This window comes from Oncorhynchus kisutch, linkage group LG3 (genome assembly GCF_002021735.2).
Source record: "Oncorhynchus kisutch isolate 150728-3 linkage group LG3, Okis_V2, whole genome shotgun sequence".
In the NCBI taxonomy this organism is placed as follows: Eukaryota; Metazoa; Chordata; class Actinopteri; order Salmoniformes; family Salmonidae; genus Oncorhynchus; species Oncorhynchus kisutch.
In genome coordinates, this window is record NC_034176.2 from 7,187,377 (window position 1) to 7,207,860 (window position 20,484).

General features: G+C 40.8%; 1 protein-coding gene and 1 long non-coding RNA gene across 2 annotated transcripts; both read right to left on the reverse strand.

Moving 5' to 3' along the window:
- Window positions 1-2,625: 2,625 nt before the first annotated feature.
- Window positions 2,626-13,986, reverse strand: LOC116361853 (histidine-rich protein PFHRP-II). Its single transcript, XM_031816172.1, has 3 exons — window positions 13,589-13,986; window positions 12,900-13,293; window positions 2,626-2,889 (listed from the first exon to the last, which is right to left on the reverse strand). Exons 1-3 carry the CDS (start codon window positions 13,669-13,671, stop codon window positions 2,626-2,628), a joined length of 741 nt encoding a protein of 246 aa, XP_031672032.1. The 5' UTR covers window positions 13,672-13,986.
- A 3,192-nt stretch (window positions 13,987-17,178) lies between these two features.
- On the reverse strand, window positions 17,179-19,885 carry LOC116363036 (uncharacterized). The gene is made up of 2 exons (XR_004207807.1): window positions 17,962-19,885; window positions 17,179-17,685 (listed from the first exon to the last, which is right to left on the reverse strand). It is a non-coding gene; the product is annotated as an uncharacterized LOC116363036 (long non-coding RNA).
- Window positions 19,886-20,484: the final 599 nt, after the last annotated feature.

Below are 20,484 nucleotides of genomic sequence, written 5' to 3' on the forward strand. Positions count from 1 at the left end.
GGTAGATTAGCTCTTCATTGCTCTAACCAGGGCTGGTAGATTAGCTCTTCATTGTTCTAAACAGGGCTGGTAGATTAGCTCTTCATTGCTCTAACCAGGGCTGGTAGATTAGCTCTTCATTGCTCTAACCAGGGCTGGTAGATTAGCTCTTCATTGCTCTAACCAGGGCTGGTAGATTAGCTCTTCATTGCTCTAACCAGGGCTGGTAGATTAGCTCTTCATTGCTCTAACCAGGGCTGGTAGATTAGCTCTTCATTGCTTTAACCAGGGCTGGTAGATTAGCTCTTCATTGCTCTAACCAGGGCTGGTAGATTAGCTCTTCATTGCTCTAACCAGGGCTGGTAGATTAGCTCTTCATTGCTCTAAACAGGGCTGGTAGATTAGCTCTTCATTGCTCTAACCAGGGCTGGTAGATTAGCTCTTCATTGCTCTAACCAGGGCTGGTAGATTAGCTCTTCATTGCTCTAACCAGGGCTGGTAGATTAGCTCTTCATTGCTCTAACCAGGGCTGGTAGATTAGCTCTTCATTGCTCTAACCAGGGCTGGTAGATTAGCTCTTCATTGCTCTAACCAGGGCTGGTAGATTAGCTCTTCATTGCTCTAACCAGGGCTGGTAGATTAGCTCTTCATTGCTCTAACCAGGGCTGGTAGATTACCTCTTCATTGCTCTAACCAGGGCTGGTAGATTAGCTCTTCATTGCTCTAACCAGGGCTGGTAGATTAGCTCTTCATTGCTCTAACCAGGGCTGGTAGATTAGCTCTTCATTGCTCTAACCAGGGCTGGTAGATTAGCTCTTCATTGCTCTAACCAGGGCTGGTAGATTAGCTCTTCATTGCTCTAACCAGGGCTGGTAGATTAGCTCTTCATTGCTCTAACCAGGGCTGGTAGATTAGCTCTTCATTGCTCTAAACAGGGCTGGTAGATTAGCTCTTCATTGCTCTAAACAGGGCTGGTAGATTAGCTCTTCATTGCTCTAACCAGGGCTGGTAGATTAGCTCTTCATTGCTCTAACCAGGGCTGGTAGATTAGCTCTTCATTGCTCTAACCAGGGCTGGTTGATTAGCTCTTCATTGCTCTAACCAGGGCTGGTTGATTAGCTCTTCATTGCTCTAACCAGGGCTGGTAGATTAGCTCTTCATTGCTCTAACCAGGGCTGGTAGATTAGCTCTTCATTGCTCTAACCAGGGCTGGTAGATTAGCTCTTCATTGCTCTAACCAGGGCTGGTAGATTAGCTCTTCATTGCTCTAACCAGGGCTAGTAGATTAGCTCTTCATTGCTCTAACCAGGGCTGGTAGATTAGCTCTTCATTGCTCTAACCAGGGCTGGTAGATTAGCTCTTCATTGCTCTAACCAGGGCTGGTAGATTAGCTCTTCATTGCTCTAACCAGGGCTGGTAGATTAGCTCTTCATTGATCTAACCAGGGCTGGTAGATTAGCTCTTCATTGCTCTAACCAGGGCTGGTAGATTAGCTCTTCATTGCTCTAACCAGGGCTGGTAGATTAGCTCTTCATTGCTCTAACCAGGGCTGGTAGATTAGCTCTTCATTGCTCTAACCAGGGCTGGTAGATTAGCTCTTCATTGCTCTAACCAGGGCTGGTAGATTAGCTCTTCATTGCTCTAACCAGGGCTGGTAGATTAGCTCTTCATTGCTCTAAACAGGGCTGGTAGATTAGCTCTTCATTGCTCTAACCAGGGCTGGTAGATTAGCTCTTCATTGCTCTAACCAGGGCTGGTAGATTAGCTCTTCATTGCTCTAACCGTATGAATATTATCCAAATGCATCAGAATCTCTCATGGCCTGACGTTGAAAACAAATTACTATTCAGTCTTCTGATTATTTTAGGAATGTTATATATTTTTTTCATGACGTATTTTTTTAGGCCAGTTAGTATATACTAGCAACACACATAACCACCAAACCAGACAGGCAAATTCAATGGGGATCCTAATAAAAATGACAAAGGACATGTTATATTACAGAGGAGTCAACTGTACACATCTATTTTAGACCATAGACCTTGTTCCACCCTATAAAAGTATCCGAAGGAGAGCTGTGGCCTGGGTGACTAAGAAGTGGGAGAAGAGGAACCTCAAAAAGACAGAGAGAACATATCAGAGAGAGGCTGAGGAGGGCTATAAGATCATCAACAAAGGTAAGTCCTGTTTTCTCTCAGTTCATAACGTTTAATGACTCCAACCTAAGTGTATGTAAACTTCTGACTTCAACTGTATGTACAGTCCTTTCTAGTGGGGCGACAAATGAGTTGAACAGGAGAAGAGGATGAGGTTGGTGGTGGAGGAAGAGCAGTGGGGGTGGTGGGTAGAACAGCTGCAGTGACATTGATTGGTTGATCTGGCTCATCACTTGTTGACTAAAAGAAAGAAAGATTTAGACATTTGTTGGACATTCCCATAGTTCAACAGCTGAAAATCCTTCATTAACATCCTCCCAGAGATAGAAAGACATCCAGTATTCACTGAATGAAGGAGCCTATTTACAATTTCATTCAACAATTAAATAAATTATACTATAGTACATTCAATGACGTGATTATTGTAGACTATAGGCTACTCCTGTATCTACCTTCTACAATACCGTCATCATTGAATGAAGCAGCATACCTATCCACATTTATAATGGTAGGTGTGGTGGTAGGGATGGTAGGTGTGATAAGTGTCGGGATGGTAGGTGTAATGGTAAGTGGAGTGGTTGTAGGTGTGGTGAAGGTAGGTATGGTAGGTGTGATTATGGTAGATGTGGTGATGGTAGGTGTGGTAGGTGTGGTTATGGTAGATGTGATGATGGTAGGTGTGATGACGGGAGGTGTTGTGATGGTAGGTGTGGTTATGGTAGATGCGATGATGGTATGTGTGGTGATGGCAGGTCTGATGGTAGGTGTGGTGAAGTAATTATGGTATGGTGATGGTAGATGTGCTAGGTGTGGTATTGGTATGTAGGATGGTATGTGTAGTGATTGTAGGTGTGATAGGTGTGGTGATGGATGGTTTGGTGAAGGTAGGTATGGTAGGTGTGTTAGGTTTTGTGATGTAGGTGTGAGAGAAGTGGTGATGGTAGGTAAGTTTGGTAGGTTTGGTGATTATAGGTGTGGTAGTTTGGGTAGGTAGTTGTGGTAGGTTTGGTAGGTGTGGTAAGTTTGCTGATCGTAGATGTGATAGTTGTGGTGTTGGTGGATTGTAGGTATATTGATGGTGGGTAGGATAGTTGTGGTAGGTCGATGTGGTAGTTGTGGTAGGTAGGTTTGATAGTTGTGTTTGGTAGGTGGGGTAGTTGTGGTAGGTAGGTTTGGTAGTTGTGTTTGGTAGGTGGGGTAGTTGTGGTACATATGTGTGGTGGTTGTGCTAGGTAGGTTTGGTGATGGTAGGTTTTGTAGTTGTGGTGATGATAGGTGTGGTAAGTGTGTTAGTTTTGGTAGGTTGGTGTGGTGGTTGTGGTACATAGGGGCGGTAGTTGTGGTAGGTAGATGTGGTAGTTGGGATAAGTAGGTGTGGTAGTTGTGGTAGGTAGGTGTGGTAGTTGTGGTGATTAGGGTTGGGCGGTATCCAGATGTTCATATTGTCATACCATCCTTCTCTCATACCGGGATTTACAGTATTACCGGCATAGCACATGAGTGGGTGCTAAAAACACAAGAAAAACCTATTGCCCTCTATTTCCAGAATGCTAACAAATTAGCACAAACTGATAGCAAATTCACATAGACGCTGTTAGCTGAATGCTAACAACTGAAAACAAACAAACTAATTGCAAAGCAGTGGAGGCTGCTGAGGGGAAGACAACTCATAATAATGTCTGGAATGAAGTCAATTGAGTAGTATCAAACACATGGAAACCACATCTTTAATGTGGTTGATACCACTCCATTGACTCCATTTCAACCATTATTATGAGCCGTCGTCTCCTCAGCAGCTTCCACTGTTGCAAAGAAAGGCAAATCCAGCTCATAAAGTGATGTAAGGGATAATCAACGAGGGACTATGAGTTCTATGGTAAATAATGAACACTGTGGAACTGACCTTCCAGAGACTTGCATTATTTTCCAGAGAACCATAAAGCCCTGAGTTGATTATCCCTTTTATACCATGGCTATAATTTAACACATTTGCCGGTAGAAATGTGTTCAACATCCATTGAAGTAGCTAGCAAGTTTACTAGATAGCTACAGTAGTTGCCTTGGTAACAAACAAACATACTGCCTAGTTTAGATAACCAAACCATCAGTCCTAGCTTGCTATTATGAAAACCTAATTCAACAACACCAATAATGTTTTCAATTTGACTTCATTTGTAATGTCCAAAAGTCCAAACGTAATTACCGTGGATTGGAGGGAAGAGGTCTGTGAACCAATATCTGAAGTTTTAGGGAAGCATTTTTCAGGTAAAGTCAATTCAAATTCATTAAAAAAATAATTGACGTTTATTAGTGGGATGAGGTTCCTGAACCAATGATAGTTGTTTGTATTCATTAAAGTAATATGGGGTGGAAGCTATTGACGTTTATTAGTGGGATGAGGTTCCTGAACCAATGACAGTTGTTTGTATTCATTAAAGTAATATGGGGTGGAAGCTATTGACGTTTATTAGTGGGATGAGGTTCCTGAACCAATGATAGTTGTTTGTATTCATTACAGTAATATGGGGTGGAAGCTATTGACGTTTATTAGTGGGATGAGGTTCCTGAACCAATGACAGTTGTTTGTATTCATTAAAGTAATATGGGGTGGAAGCTATTGACGTTTATTAGTGGGATGAGGTTCCTGAACCAATGACAGTTGTTTGTATTCATTACAGTAATATGGGGTGGAAGCTATTGACGTTTATTAGTGGGATGAGGTTCCTGAACCAATGATAGTTGTTTGTATTCATTACAGTAATATGGGGTGGAAGCTATTGACGTTTATTAGTGGGATGAGGTTCCTGAACCAATGACAGTTGTTTGTATTCATTAAAGTAATATGGGGTGGAAGCTATTGACGTTTATTAGTGGGATGAGGTTCCTGAACCAATGACAGTTGTTTGTATTCATTACAGTAATATGGGGTGGAAGCTATTGACGTTTATTAGTGGGATGAGGTTCCTGAACCAATGACAGTTGTTTGTATTCATTACAGTAATATGGGGTGGAAGCTATTGACGTTTTAAGAAAGTATCTTTACTGTAAAGTCAATTTAAGTTGATAGAATATCACCAAAGTCAAGAAATACAAAAGTAATTGCTACTGATTGCAGGGATGAGGTCCCTGAACCAATCACAGTTAGTTTTACTCATGAATGTCACATGGGGTGGAATCTATTGACATTTTAAAGTAGTATTCATGCAAATTTAATGAATGTTTGTAAAAAAGTATCCAAAGTCAACAAATACACACATTACTGTTGATTGGAGGCATGACATCCCTGAACCAATGTGGTAGGTAAGTTTGGTTGGTTGTTTTCATGAAAGTCTAATGGGGTGGAAGATATAGATTTTTAAAAGTATTTTTATGTAAAGTAACTTGTTTTACTTTTAGTAGATTTTATAGAACTTTAAAATAATGTAACTAATTGCATTCGAGAAAAGAGGTCTCTTAACAGTGTGAAATTTGTTTGAGATCTCTGTCATGTCGTTGAGAAGGTATTGGTATCTGAATCTTTATTATAGAGCTAAGTTCACCACTGTAAAACACTGTATGATTAAATCATTACATTTTGATTGACCAATAAAAAGGGTGAGCTCATCTTTTAATAATAATGTATTCATCATAGAATCATCTTTGATTATAGTGTTGTCAGTGGTGAGCCGTCATTTAGGGCAGGTGGGGCAGAGCCACACCCGTTTTGAGCCCCGCGTGTTTAACAACAATATATATATATATGTTGCCTGCTTTGCATGTTATTTTGGTATTAATATGTGTCACATATCAGTTTGCAAACAATGTCTACTTTAAAAAAAAATCATTGAGTTAATAAAGCTGCATACAGACACCTTCTCTTTTTTACTTTCTTGAGGAAGGCAGCTCATAAATGCAGGTGTTTCAGCCCAGCTTAGTGCTTTCTGTGGTGGTGGGGCAGCCAGCGAGAAATACGGAGCGTAGGGGTTGGTTATGTTCTCTGGTTGCGCCGTGATTGGTTCAACATCACATTTTCAAAATCATAGCTACCAAGCTAGCAGTCATCATCATGCATCCAGTCAACAATCTACTGGCAAATCCTTTTCAATCCTTGTCATATGAAGAGACATTTTAGATTAAAAGTATCAGTGCTCATCAACCTTTCCAAATAAAAACAAAAAGTTGGAAATCGCAAATTCAGCAATGAGTGGTTTGGAAGGAATCAGTGGCTAACTTCAAGCTTAACAAATCAATCACTAGCCTACTATTCAACATGACTCCTGCCACATCCAAAACAACTGGAAACTCGGAACTGTGAAATCTTAGACTTCAGTGAGTTCAAGACAACTGGGAACTCTGACTGGGAACTCTTAGACTTCAGTGAGTTCAAGACAACTGGGAACTCTGACTGGGAACTCTTAGACTTCAGTGAGTTCAAGACAACTGGGAACTCTGACTGGGAAAACAGGTTTTGAATGGCCATCCAACTCAGAAATCCAAGTCGGGAACTCGGGCCTCTTTCTTGTGCTCTGACCTGAAGATCACTGACGTCATGATTCAACCTTGTTTTTTCCGAGTTCCCAGTTGTCTTGAAAGAACCATAAATCCAGAGAATGACAGACTTTGATGACAAATTTTGATGACAAACTGCCGATACACCTTCCTGTTCAAGTGAGCACAACAAGGTGAGTCCAACAATGTATTGACTGCTGCTCTATAAATGATGTAATATGCCAGGGAGATGTGTATACTGTAGATAAGAAAGTAGTACTAAGTGTATGTTGTGTAGTAAGCTGTTAGGAGCCCATGTGCCTCACCCTAATAATGTTGTCACTTTCCCCTCTCATAACTTAGCCTACTGCTCTGACTTGATGATGCACATGTAGACTACAGCCCATTTTAGAGAAATGTAATCATCAGATATTGTATGAGCTTTCATTGTCTGCTTATATGCAGTTATGACTTGGTGTACAGGGAAAATACTGTAAGAATGGCCCATGTTCAAAATTCTGTCGCTGTACATTTCAAAAGTGCTGAACACATGGTTATATTGACTACGTCCATCCTAGATCGTTCATTAATGTCTTCATCAATATTACGTATTGCCTCTTATCCACTCGTTGTCCCTTGTGCCATAGTACATCTCAAGTGTCAGTAGAAACCACATTTGTTTAAGCAAGTCAGCCATACCAGCTATGTTTTTTAAAGGATTCTCTCCATGGTGCTGAAAAGAAAGCTCTGCTGTTGGGACAGCTTTATGTCGACCCTAACAGTTTGTGGGCACCGTTTGTTAAAGTTATAGTGCAATTAATGTATTGTTTAGTGTTGTGTTGTGTAGTGGCTTTGCTGGCATTCATCTAAAACATTTTGGGGGAGTTTTCCCCACCAAGATGTACATGCTGCAATCACCACTGGGTGGGTGAATTATAACACACCAACCCTGTTACCAATAGATAGACAGTCTAGAAATGTTTAAACTATTTACATGTGTTTGGTAAGCTTGCATTCCATTCCCCCTGTCACATGGGGATCTATGGTTGATTCTAGATTAAATAGTCAACTCTGTTACAGTCAACCCTGTCACTTTATTTGGCACTTAATAGGCACTTACTATAGTATGTATTTGTTACTTTTGAGATGGGAAAACATGTTTTTTATTAAGTTGAACATGTGCTATTTATGACAAAATATTAGAATTAGGTGAAATAAAAGTTACACTCCCCAAAAGGTACTCAATTGGTGGAATGACCCGAGTACTGAACTGGAGGTGGGAGAGCTAACGATGCATCTACTGTTGCTCTCTCCTCAGATTCTTAGAGAAGCTATTTCAATCTGATATTTCTCCTATGGTCTAAAATAGATGTGTATAGAGGACTCCTCTCTAATATAACATGTCACACATTGTATCAAACTGATGGAATGTTAGGTGTCTCATTGAAAGTCTAACATCTACCATGACTACTGGATGTTTCAATTCTAATAAATAACAAAACAATCCACACCGTAACAACAATATTGCTTTTTTACTAAATGCTTTTATTAAAGAGTAAAACTTTGCTAACAAAAATGACATCATCAAACATCACTGGCCTGACTTGAGCAGCTCTGCCCGGGGATGGAGCCAGCAACTTAGCTGCTACCGGTCCGGTCCAGGCTACCTGCAGACCTCCTCCCAGACCTCCTTTTCAGCACCTCCCCTTAACAGGAGAGGTGGTGGAAATGATCAGAGTTGCATTCAACTTGAATAAAGATGAGAAACTCTGGTCTGTGGAGCCACTGGTCTGAGGGGAGGACTTCTGTTGAAACCATTTCCATTTTTGGGATATTTTCTAGGACTGTAGAGGTGGTGATCAGAGATTAATTTAACTAGGATACAGATGAGAGTCTCTGCTCTGGGGAGGAGGGTCACTGATCTTAGATGGTTTGTTGCCTGATAAAGAGGATACTTGCTGGCTTGAGGAGACTATAATGTTTTGAGGAGGAAATGTGGCTCGATGACTTAAAGAGGAGGAGGAATTATTGGGCGACACTTTTAATTACCAACGTAACCTCAGTGGAACTGTGGCTTCATCGAGTTCCAGCTCTAGACAGACAGCACGTCAGGAAGGCTGTAAGACATCACAGAGACAGGTAAGTATCTATATGTTTACATGTGTGTTGCATGTACACTAAACCCTCACATTTGCATAATGTCACTTTTTAAAGTGATAACATATATATATATTAACAGTGTAAAACATGAATAGATGTTTAAACATTCTTTACCTCATCTTAATTCTCTTCCAGATGCTTGGCTTTTTCTTGTTCTTGGAGGTTGGCTCTGATGTTTCAGCCTCTTCTGGAGCTTCTAGCTGCTGGCTGTCTGGCCCCCCCATCTTCTCTTTTTTCTTTACCTCTAAAATCTTCTCTCTCTCTCTGATTAAAGCTAAATGGCCTTCAATGGCTCTCTTTCTCTGCTCCTCTCTCTCTTCCTCTCTCTGCCTCTCCTCCTCTCTTAGTCTCAACATTTCTTTCTGTCTAGCAATTTCAATCTCTTGTTTTTTATCCTGCTCCTCTTGTTGTCTTGCCCTCTCCTGTTTTCTTTCCATCTCCAGCCGTCTTTCCTCCTTCTCCCTCCTGATTTGTTGTCCTCTTTCTATGTGTTCTCGTTCCCCCTTCAACACTTCTAACCTCCTCTCTTTACGCCTATTGAAGACTTCCCGTGCTTTTGCTTTAACATTAACTACTACATGTTTCTTCATGCTTACTTCCTTTCCTCTCTCTTCTCTTTCCCTGTACTCTTCCTCTGCTTCCTTAATCACTTCCTGCTTTTCTTCCATCTCTCTCTCCTGTTCTATCTCCAGTTCATTCTGTCCCTCAATTTCCCCCAAAATATTTTCCTGCCCCTCCTTTCTTCTTCCTGCTTCCTCCCTTTCTCTCATAATCATCTTTTCTTTCTCCATCTCTTTCTGTTGCTGATCTTTTAATTCCATCTCTCTCTGATTGTCATTGTCTTTCTCCCTTTCTTTCTCCTTCTCCATTTGTTTCGGTCTCTCCTCTTGTTGTTGTCGTCTGTGTATCTCTTCTATCTCTCTCTGTCTCTTGTTCTCCCCCTCTCTTCCCTCCTTCTCCATGTCAATTTGCTTCTGTTTCCATATATTTTCTTCTTCTTGATCTCTCTCAAACATTATCTTTCTCTCCTCTTGTTGCTGTCGTCTTTCTTTCTCTTCGATCGCTCTCTGTCTCTCTTCTTCTCTTTCTTCCTCTTCCATCTCTATTTGCTTCTGTTGACATCTTTCTTCTTCATACTCTCTTACAATCTCTCTCTGTCTCTCTTTCTCCCTCTCTCGTTCTTCCTCTTCCATCTCTTTTTGCTTCTGTTCAAATAGTTCTTCTTCATGCTCTCTTTCAATGTCTTTCTGTCTCTCTTCTCTTTCGATATGTTTTTGTCTCTTTTCCATTCTCTGTCTTCTGATCTGTCTCTGTCTCTCTTTCTCCCTCTCTCTTTCTTCCTCTTCCATCTCTATGTGCTTCTGTTTGCGTCTCTCCTCTTCTTCTCTTTCAATCTCTCTCTGTCTTTCTTCTTCTCGTTCTACCTCTTCCATCTCAATTTGCTTCTGTTTACATTTTTCTTCTTCATTCTCTCTTTCAATCTCTCTCTGTCTCTCTTCTTCTCTTTCCATATTTTTCTGTCTCTGTCTCTCTTTCTCCCTCTCTCGTTCTTCCTCTTCCATCTCTATTTGCTTCTGTTGACATCTTTCTTCTTCAATCTCTCTCTGTCTCTCTTTCTCCCTCTCTCTTTCTTCCTCTTCCATCTCTATTTGCTTCTGTTTACATCTTTCTTCTTCACGATCTCTTTCAATCTCTTTCTGTCTCTCTTCTTCTCTTTCGATATGTTTTTGTCTCTTTTCCATTATCTTTCTTTTGATCTCTCTCTGTCTCTCTTTCTCCCTCTCTCGTTCTTCCTCTTCCATCTCTTTTTGCTTCTGTTCAAATAGTTCTTCTTCATGCTCTCTTTCAATCTCTTTCTGTCTCTCTTCTTCTCTTTCGATTTGTTTTTGTCTCTTTTCCATTATCTTTCTTTCAATCTCTCTCTGTCTCTCTTCTCTTTCCATATTTTTATGTCTCTTTTCAATTATCTTCCTTTTGATCTCTCTCTGTCTATCTTTCTCCCTCTCCCTTTCTTCCTCTTCCATCTCTATTTGCTTCTGTTTACATCTTTCTTCTTCACGATCTCTTTCAATCTCTCTCTGTCTCTCTTCTCTTTCCATATTTTTATGTCTCTTTTCCATTATCTTCCTTTTGATCTCTCTCTGTCTATCTTTCTCCCTCTCCCTTTCTTCCTCTTCCATCTCTATTTGCTTCTGTTTACATCTTTCTTCTTCACGATCTCTTTCAATCACTTTCTGTCTCTCTTCTTCTCTTTCGATATGTTTTTGTCTCTTTTCCATGATCTTTCTTTTGATGTCTCTCTGTCTCTCTTTCTCCCCCTCTCTTTCTTCCTCTTCCATCTCTATGTGCTTCTGTTTGCGTCTCTCCTCTTCTTCTTCTCTCTCCATCTCCTTCTTCTTCTCATCTTCTTCTTGTCTCTGTTTTGGTATTTTCTCCATTCTCTTTCTTTCTACCTCTTTCTGTTTGTTGTGCTCACCCTCCATCTTCTCCTCCATGTCCATTTGGTTCTGTTTCCATTTATATTTGTCTGTTTCCATATTTTCTAATTCAATCCGCTGTTCCTTGATTTTCTTGAAGACTTCCTCCAATTCAGACGTCTTTTTGTCATTGATGAGGGCTGTCTCCAGCTCCATCTCTCTCTCCACTCTCTTTTTCATCTCCTCTTCACATTGTCTCCAATCATTTCCTCTCTCTCTGTCTCTATCAAATGTTCTCTCTGGTTCAGTCTCGTCTTTCAATCTAATCTCTTCTTTCATTCTCACAACCTCTCTGTCTAACACTAGTACATTTTGGTTAACCTGTTTCACTCTCTCATTCTGTCTTCTAAACACTTCTTTCGCTCTTTCAAATTTGATTTTGTATTGAATCTCTTTTGTTGTCATATCTTCTTTCAGTCTCTCAACCTCTCTCTCTAACTCTTTTACCTTTTCGTTAACCAGTTTGACTTTCTCATTCTCTGCAATACGCATGTCTCTTTCTCTTTCAAATTTGATTTCCTTCTCAATCTCTTTCAATCTCTCAATCTCTCGTTCTAACGCTTTTATCGTTTCTTCTGCCTGTTCCACTTTCTTCTTCATTTCTTGTCTTTCCAATTCTGCTTTTCTCTCCCTTTCCCTCTTTCTTTCCCTCTCTCTTCCTGTTTCAATAGGTTTGTTGTTCCAGGCCAGTCTTGGTCGCTGCTCCTCCATGACTTTCTGCCATAGCCTCAAACTCTCAATCTCTTGCTTCATTTTAAAAGGTAAAATTAGTGATAATCTATTACCAAGACATACTTTCAAAGGATTTGCAGAGAATGATACACAGAAATGCAACCTAGAGCTAACTAATTAATTAAAACACTGGACAACATCAATAGCAGGGTCATGTTGATCAATTCATCTGGACAATTCATTGTCAATTAATGTATTGACATGGTTTGAAAAAATTATGAGACATTTTATGGAATCAATTATGTCCAAAATGTGTACAAATACAAACACACAACCTTCTTGCCCATTCAGTTAGGGGTTTGAGAAATTCCTGTTACAATTTGTGTGATGTTACAACAATGTTGCCTCTGATGTTTATGCTTGTAGAAATTACTCCTACAAATGATGTTTCACTAATGCAGTTATTTACAACCTGCACAGATACAGTTATCAACAACAACAACAGTAATGACGTTAATAAGGAAGTGGATATTCAACCGGCAGAAGAAAGGCATAGGGGTTGAGATAAATGAAGGTTAGGTTCAGGACCTAGGGTTGGGTTAAGGTAAAGGTTAGGTATAGTTTCAGTGAGGTTAAGGTAAGGGTTAAGGAAAGGAATAAAAGTTAACATTGGGTTAGCGTACCGCTGTCTGCCACTATTCATTTTCAGCTGGGTAAATATACACTGCCTTTTAATAATAACAATGACATGTCTTACGTGGGCCAGTTGTAGGTCCACTATCAGTAGATCCAGCAGTTGTTTGAGTCTGTGGATCTCCTGCAGTTTTCTCTGGTGTTCCATTGCTTCTGTGGCTCTCTCTGCTTCTCTCTGTCTCTCTGCTTCTCTCTGTCTCTCTGCCTCCTTCTGTCTCTCTGCCTCCCTCTGTCTCTCTGCTTCCCTCTCTCTCTCTGCCTCCCTCTGTCTCTCTGCTTCTCCCTGTCTCTCTGCTTCTCTCTGTCTCTCTGCATCTCTCTGGCTCTCTGCCTCCCTCTGGCTCTCTGACTCCCTCTGGCACTCTGCCTCCCTCAGTCTCAAGATCTCAGCCTTCCACTCTTCCATGATACCCCTTTCTACTCTTCTTCTCCTCCTTTCATCTTTTAAAAGGGCTCGGAGATGGTCTGTCTCAGACTGTAATTGTTCAATGATCTTGTCCTTCTCCGTTCCACCATTCCTCTTCTTCTTTTCCTCCTCCCAGAGGCAGACTTGAAGTCTGTCCATCTCCTTCTTCTGATTTCGGATCGTTCGATCCTTCCCCCTCAACTCAAGCATGTGGGCTTCCTTCTCTGTATAGGTCTTCTTCTCTTCACTCGGGAAGTGAACCTCCATCTCTGCCTGCTTGTAGCTGTGAGCAAAGGAATGTCAACACATTATTTAGGAAGTGAACTCAGACAATTTACTACAATAGTAAAATAACAATTCAACTTCTGCTCAATTTAACTGTCTTTAATAACACAAATCACACAACTGTGACTTACAGTACGTGAATGTGATGAGTTGACTGTCCATGATGGCCAGAGGTGGGTAATGTGTCACTCTGGTCCAGGGCGTTACGTACAGCTTGCAGACACTGAGCCTTCCTTCAGCAAGCCGCACATAATGCCCTGTACCAGAGCTAGGTTATGTGATGAATGACTTACAGACTGTTCCACATGATAGGAGGGGGTAAGAAGACAGTCCCAGTAGGAGACGGAGATCGTCCAGAAGAAGAAGAGCTGTCCATCTCCTCAGAGCCTGCAGGAAAGGTCTACAAGTTTTATTTCTGGAAAATAAAGAGATGCCTTCGTTCAGCAACAATGTGTGTTTCTATGTTTCTGTCACTAGATGGTGCCATTGTACACAACATTTACTCACCAGGTCAGTGAATTCAGAAACAGTCTTCAGAGTTGAGTCCTCAAGCTCTAGCCTACAACCCATCATGCATCAGCACAACTAATATAATAATACCTCATCACAACTTCATAATCACAGTACACCTGGATTGTGTTCACAAAGTGTTTCAGGGTAGGAGTGCTGATCTAGGATCAGGTCGCCTCCTGTCCATCAAAACGTATTCAGTTTCATTTAAAAGCAAACTGATTATTGATCAGCACTCCTTCTATGAGACTTTGTGAATATGAGCCTATGTGAAAGATCCTTTCTGGCATATGCTGGCTAGACAGTACACAGACAATTCAGATAGTCCGACAGACAGAAGAGTAGATACAGATGGAGTGATTGATAGCAACAGAAATAACGAAGCGGATGGTTAATGTATTGTAAACTTTTGTAAATATTTGACTCACCTCAAATCACACGTGTCAAACCTCAGTTTTAGTGTTGAACCGAATGATAACTTCGGCATTAACTTTCTCTGGTCTGGAGCTGTATTGTTGCGTCATTTGGAACGCTTGAGCGTCATAATCCGTTCACCGTGCCTTCTTGATTGACAGCTAGGGGTTCTCCTGCGCACCAGTGTCCAAAAGTAGATAATGTGTAGCTACTCATAATTGATAAAGACATTTATAACTATTTTCACTTGCCTTTTACTTCGTGTATTTTTGCCTAAGGTTATTTGGAATTCTATGTTGTGTGATTTGTCTTTGTATGGGCCTAAAGTTCAATGAAATACAAACAGCAACCATAGCCTACAAACATTTCCCACACAAATACAAATGTGGGTGTTTAGTGAGAACACAAAATAATAACATTAGAGCCATAACTGTACAAACAAACATACAATCACAACTCTCTCCCCACTATTTATTATTTCTGCAGTGAGGATTCACCCCCTTTAGATAATGATGTTGTAATTTATCTACAGAAAAACGTTGTTCTGAGGTCAATAAGCAGTTGTAGCAGTATGCAAATCATAGAGCCAGATGAATGGCTCTTTCACCGATGCAATTCGGTTCCCGAGGTTCAACAAAAAGATCCGTTCAAAAAGAGCCGTTCGTTCGTGAACGACACATCACCACACTGTAGTTCTCCACCATTTCGTATCGTGAGCTGGAGGAGCGTTCGTCCAACTTCTCATCCAAGTAAATGGCAGCGGCGCATCATCCATCCGATGAAATCCCAAGGGACTGGGAGGATAGTTTACGATGCAACAAGCGTTTGGGGAGGACATTCATTGAAACGCAATGACTGTTTTTAAATTATTGAGGGACTCTTGCAGCGATGTCTCTGCTGTGCGTCAGAGGTGGGATCTTTTCCTTCTTCACTATGCTTATTATACTGTACATATCGGTCACATTAATGACATTGCACTCAGGAAAGTTGTCTGTAGGCTATTGGGGAGATGCGCATAGCCCGTTGAGTATTCACGTTCCAGTCCAAACATGACCTGGGATGTGAGAAGGGAGCTATTCTATAACACATGTAGATTACATGTTGTCTTTATATGTAGATTATATTTGGGTTTTATATTTCATATTTGATTGATGATTAGGCCTATGACTTTTGATTCCACTTTGGCTACCTTGCACCATATTGTCCTTTCTTGCTATATCTTAAACTTTATGCCCTTGTGCAGATCTTCTCTCTAAACAATAGTCATGATAGTTTGAATGAGTTGAGTAAACTACACTGTTGTTAGCTTCTCAGTCTGTACTGTACTGTCCCTGGAAGACTCTCCACATAGTTCACCTAGATCCAGTCCACTTTGTACCACTGGTCAACTAATCATCCAAACCTCTGATGAGTGAATCAGGTGTGCTGGTGGTGGAATACATGATATGAGCTGGTTAGGGGGAGGACAGGTTTGAGAAGGGAAAGACTAAATTGACTTTTCTGACCAACATCACATTGACAGCCCGTCTGACCAAAACCTAAAACGGACCCTAACCTTAACACTAACCTTAATCCTTACATTAACCAAACCCTTATGCCTTAAAGGTAGTCTCATCATGGGTGTGATTCAGACTGTAGTTTCTCCCTGTGTGTCCAGTAAACCTCCTCTCATCATGGGTGTGATTCAGCCTGTAGTTTCTCCCTGTGTGTCCAGTAAACCTCCTCTCATCATGGGTGTGATTCAGCCTGTAGTTTCTCCCTGTGTGTCCAGTAAACCTCCTCTCATCATGGGTGTGATTCAGCCTGTAGTTTCTCCCTGTGTGTCCAGTAAACCTCCTCTCATCATGGGTGTGATTCAGACTGTAGTTTCTCCCTGTGTGTCCAGTAAACCTCCTCTCATCATGGGTGTGATTCAGCCTGTAGTTTCTCCCTGTGTGTCCAGTAAACCTCCTCTCATCATGGGTGTGATTCAGCCTGTAGTTTCTCCCTGTGTGTCCAGTAAACCTCCTCTCATCATGGGTGTGATTCAGCCTGTAGTTTCTCCCTGTGTGTCCAGTAAACCTCCTCTCATCATGGGTGTGATTCAGCCTGAAGCTGGAGAGGCCAGTAGCAACCAGTCCAACCACTTTATTACTATTTGGGGATGGATAGTATCTCTAGAGGTACAGTAGGGCATTTCCATGTAAAAGGATTGTCTTTTAGGTATTTGTGAAATTGTTAGATATTACATTTTAGATAATACTGCACTGTCGGAACTAGAAGCACCAACATTTCACTAGACTCGCAATAACATCTACATGTGTTGTGACCAATAAAATTAGATTTTGATTTACGCACCAATTATGACGTTCATAGGAGCATGTGTAATTGGGTGTCAAATGAAATCTAAGAGTGTATATTTTTGGTAAATGTAATTCTAGATACATTTTTCAACCAGTGAAGGCTTTGATTTCTGGGTCAACAGATGGAAAAGGGATCTTAGAAAACATCACCAGAAAAAGTCTTAAAAGGTCCAATATCAGAACTACATAAAACCAGAATCATGTTGACATAAAGACCCCTGACTACTATTATCAACACTTACATTCGTGTTTGGCGAAATAGTTTTGGTAATATTGTCAAAAACCCACATAACTTCAAGATATTTTCACATTTGTCTTTGTGAGGAGGGGGGATAATGAAAGTTCACAGAAGTAACCAGTAATGGTGGAGCTAACAATTAGTTCTAGTGATTTTTCTGATGTATATTTTGTTTGTGAATTATTAAGTGATTAAAACTCATAATTCCGTTACCAAATTATACTATACTAGCGTATACGTCCAACTTAAATGGTTTGTCAAAGTTGGGAGCAACAAGCACTGTGGCACTACCAAGTAGTGCTTTGGCTGAATCTAAATGTAATGGCAGATTTCATCCTCTTCGTCAGAGGTGTTGCAAGGATCGGGCCAAAACGCAGTGTGGTAAGTGTCCATGTTTTAATAGAATAAACTGAACATGACACAATATAAAATAACAAAGTGAATATTAATGAAACAGTCCTGTGTGGCACAAAGACTGACACAGGAAACAAACACCCACAAAACAACAGTGAAACCCAGGCTACCTAAATATGGTTCTCAATCAGGGACAACGATAAACAGCTGCCTCTGATTGAGAACCATATCATGCCAAACACAGAAATAGATGGTGGTGGTTCTGGCGCGGGACGTGGACCCCACTTCACCAAAGTTCTGGTGCGCCTCTTCGCCCGCCTCTGTGGCCTCTTTAAAGCGGCGACCCTCGCCACCGACCTAGGACTGGCAACCCTACTAAAGGGCCCCACTGGACTGAGGGGCAGCTCCGGACTGAGGGGCAGCTCCGAACTGAGGGGCAGCACAGGACTGAGGGGCAGCTCCGGACTGAGGGGCAGCTCCGGACTGAGGGGCAGCTCAGGACTGAGGAGCAGCTCAGGACTGGCTGACGGTTCTGGCAGAGAAAAACACACATAGAAAAACACAATAAAAAAATAACAAAAAAAATAACACAATAGAAATAAAGTCTATATACAGTGTGTGCAAATGGCGTGAGGAGGTAGGCAATAAATAGGCCATAGTAGAGAAGTAATTACAATTTATCAGATTAACACTGGAGTGATAAATGAGCAGATGATGATGTGCAAGTAGAGATACTGGTGTGCAAAAGAGTAGAAAAGTAAATAAAACAATATAGGGATGAGGTAGGTAGATTGGGTGGGCTATTTACAGATGGACTATGTGCGTTAACCCGGTACGGATGCTGACGAATAGGAGCAGCGTTCCCCACATCCACGTCATGTTCCAAGATGGCCGTGCGACTTGGAACGTCCTGAAACACATTGAGAAAACTATTTATCAACAGGATAAGATCATTCGTTTGATTTGTTCTCCACATGTTCCATTTGAGAGGGTAACTTGTTGTGTTCACACTGCTGTAACGTATGGAGTAACTCCAACCCGTCCTCCTTATCCTCCTCTAGGTCCCAGACAGGCTTCAGCACCACCGCAGACACACTGGAGACGGGCTGGACCGGCTCACCTGAGGAGCTGTCTGGAGAGTCACGCATATAATACCCTTTCAGCATGTTAACATGACACACGGGCAGAACACCTACCATCTGGGGTCTGGATCACATAACTGGTGCCACTGAGTTTCTATTCCACTGCAACTCAATTGGCAACAATGAGAAATCAGAATAGTTACAAACCACAACTGGGTTACCTGGTACTGTCCTCCCTTCCACTGGCATATTGTTCAGCTCATAACTACTTTCTTTCTTTTCTCTGGTGGTCAAACCAAGACTGTTTAAAGAGTCTGATTCTAGACAATCTCCCTCTCGCTCTCTCTAACTCTCTCTGTTGATTCAGTCTGTCTTTATAGAGTCACTCTGACCAGACTGACTGATTTTGATTATTTTCAAAGACGCTATAATTGATTAACTGTATATCTCAGGAGTCATATTGAGTTAGTTTAAGTCTCAGTGGTCACACTGCACATGATTCAGAGTCAAGCTTACTGATTCAGAAGTAGAAGTAGCCTTGATAAATAGTGAAACTCAGCACAAAAGCAATAATGGAATTATATTTAATATGACAGCAGTCAAAAATAATCAATGAATATCAGCTTGTTTGTGTCTTCACGCAATGGCATCAGTTGGATTTCATTTAGCTGTGATCCCTTGTCCTTACAGTTGACTCAATTTCTGTAACTTTCAAGTCCTTAACACCTGTTGACATATGTTACACGCCTCGGACTGGGATGTGGTCAGCAGATAATAAACCTGAATTAACAGGGTAAAATGATGAGACGGAGAAACGTTACTAGTGTTCAGTAGTAGGAATTCTCCAAGATGTATTAAAATACTGTTCTCTTTTGTTAATCTTTTTGGTTTCAAAACCAGGTATCCATTACAACTCTATTGTTGCATTACATCTCCACATTTCATACTCCAGTATCAAAAAAATAAAAGGTCTGAGGTTAAAATACTATCACCACACATCTACACATTCATATTATATATAACTCACTGTACTATCAGTGTCAATTTGGGAAAAGCTAGAAATTACTGGAGGCCTGTGCTAAACGGTGCTACAATCATTATATTATAAACTACTAACATGTAAGCTGACGTTGACTGAAATCAACTAGCCTAAAGCTAGCTAGCGCTTAGCCAAGCTAAATATGGATAGCATCAAGCTAGCGAACTGTTAATGCTATTTTTGTAGAAATATCAACACATTTTATCGTGACATCACATATTTACATATATTACCTGAACTAAATAACTGAGTCTTTGATAGAAAATAAAACAAATAGGACGCCATCTTGATCCCTTCTCTTACATGTAAACCATTAGCAACCTAGCCAACCTCCATTACTTACAATGGGGAAAATACCAACCAGTTTATCACTCTGTTAAAACTCCCTTCAATTGCCTTCAAACGTGACCAAACTCATGGACTATGTAGTTAACCATGTTACCTCAATGTGCTGAGAGTCATATTGCACTTTTGCACATTACGTAACTTGATTAATAGGGTCAAATGATGAGACGGAGAAACGTTATTAGTTTTCAGTAGTAGGCACTCTCCAAGATCGAAGAAGAAACCTCTCACGATCTCACTAACGCCCCGCCCCCATTGACGTCACAGCTCCCCCTAGCAGCAGTAATCATATACCTTACTTTAAATGCAAATACCTGGGAGGCCTAGAAAATGATACAAGGGATGGCTCCATCAGATAACAAATGAAATAAAATATCAAATATATGACCATACGTATTTGTATGTGGCACATATACACATGGCATATGCTTGGGTGCCACCTTGACATCTCTGATCTGCTTGCCTCAGTGGTGGAAAAAGTACTATATAGTCATACTTGAGTAAAAGTAAAGATACCTTAATAGAAAATGACAAGTAAAAGTGAGAGTCACCCAGTGAAATAATACTTGAGTAAAAGTCTAAAAGTATTTGGTTTTAAATATACTGAAGTATCAAAAGTAAATGGAATATCTCAAATGTACTTAAGTATCAAAAGTAAAAGTACAAGTGTAAACCATTTCAAATTCCTTATATTAAGCAAACCAAATGTATTTGCTGATAGCCAGGGGCACACTCCAACACTCAGATATAATTTACAAACTAACTACAAGCATTTGTGTTTAGTGAGTCCGCCAGATCAGAGGCAGTGCTAAAAGTGTTTCATATGATTTCAGATCATCTTAACTCCCCACCACCAATGAACCAT

Coding starts and splice junctions, on each gene's coding strand:
- LOC116361853 (XM_031816172.1), bottom strand. CDS start 13,671: ATGGACAGCTCTTCTTCTTCTGGACGATCTCCGTCTCCTACTGGGACT. Junction 13,294..13,588: donor CCTATCATGTGGAACAGTCT/GTAAGTCATTCA, acceptor CTTTGCTCACAG/CTACAAGCAGGCAGAGATGG. Junction 2,890..12,899: donor ATGCAGAGAGACAGAGAGAA/GCAGAGAGACAG, acceptor ACCTACCATCAG/ACCTGCCATCACCACACATA.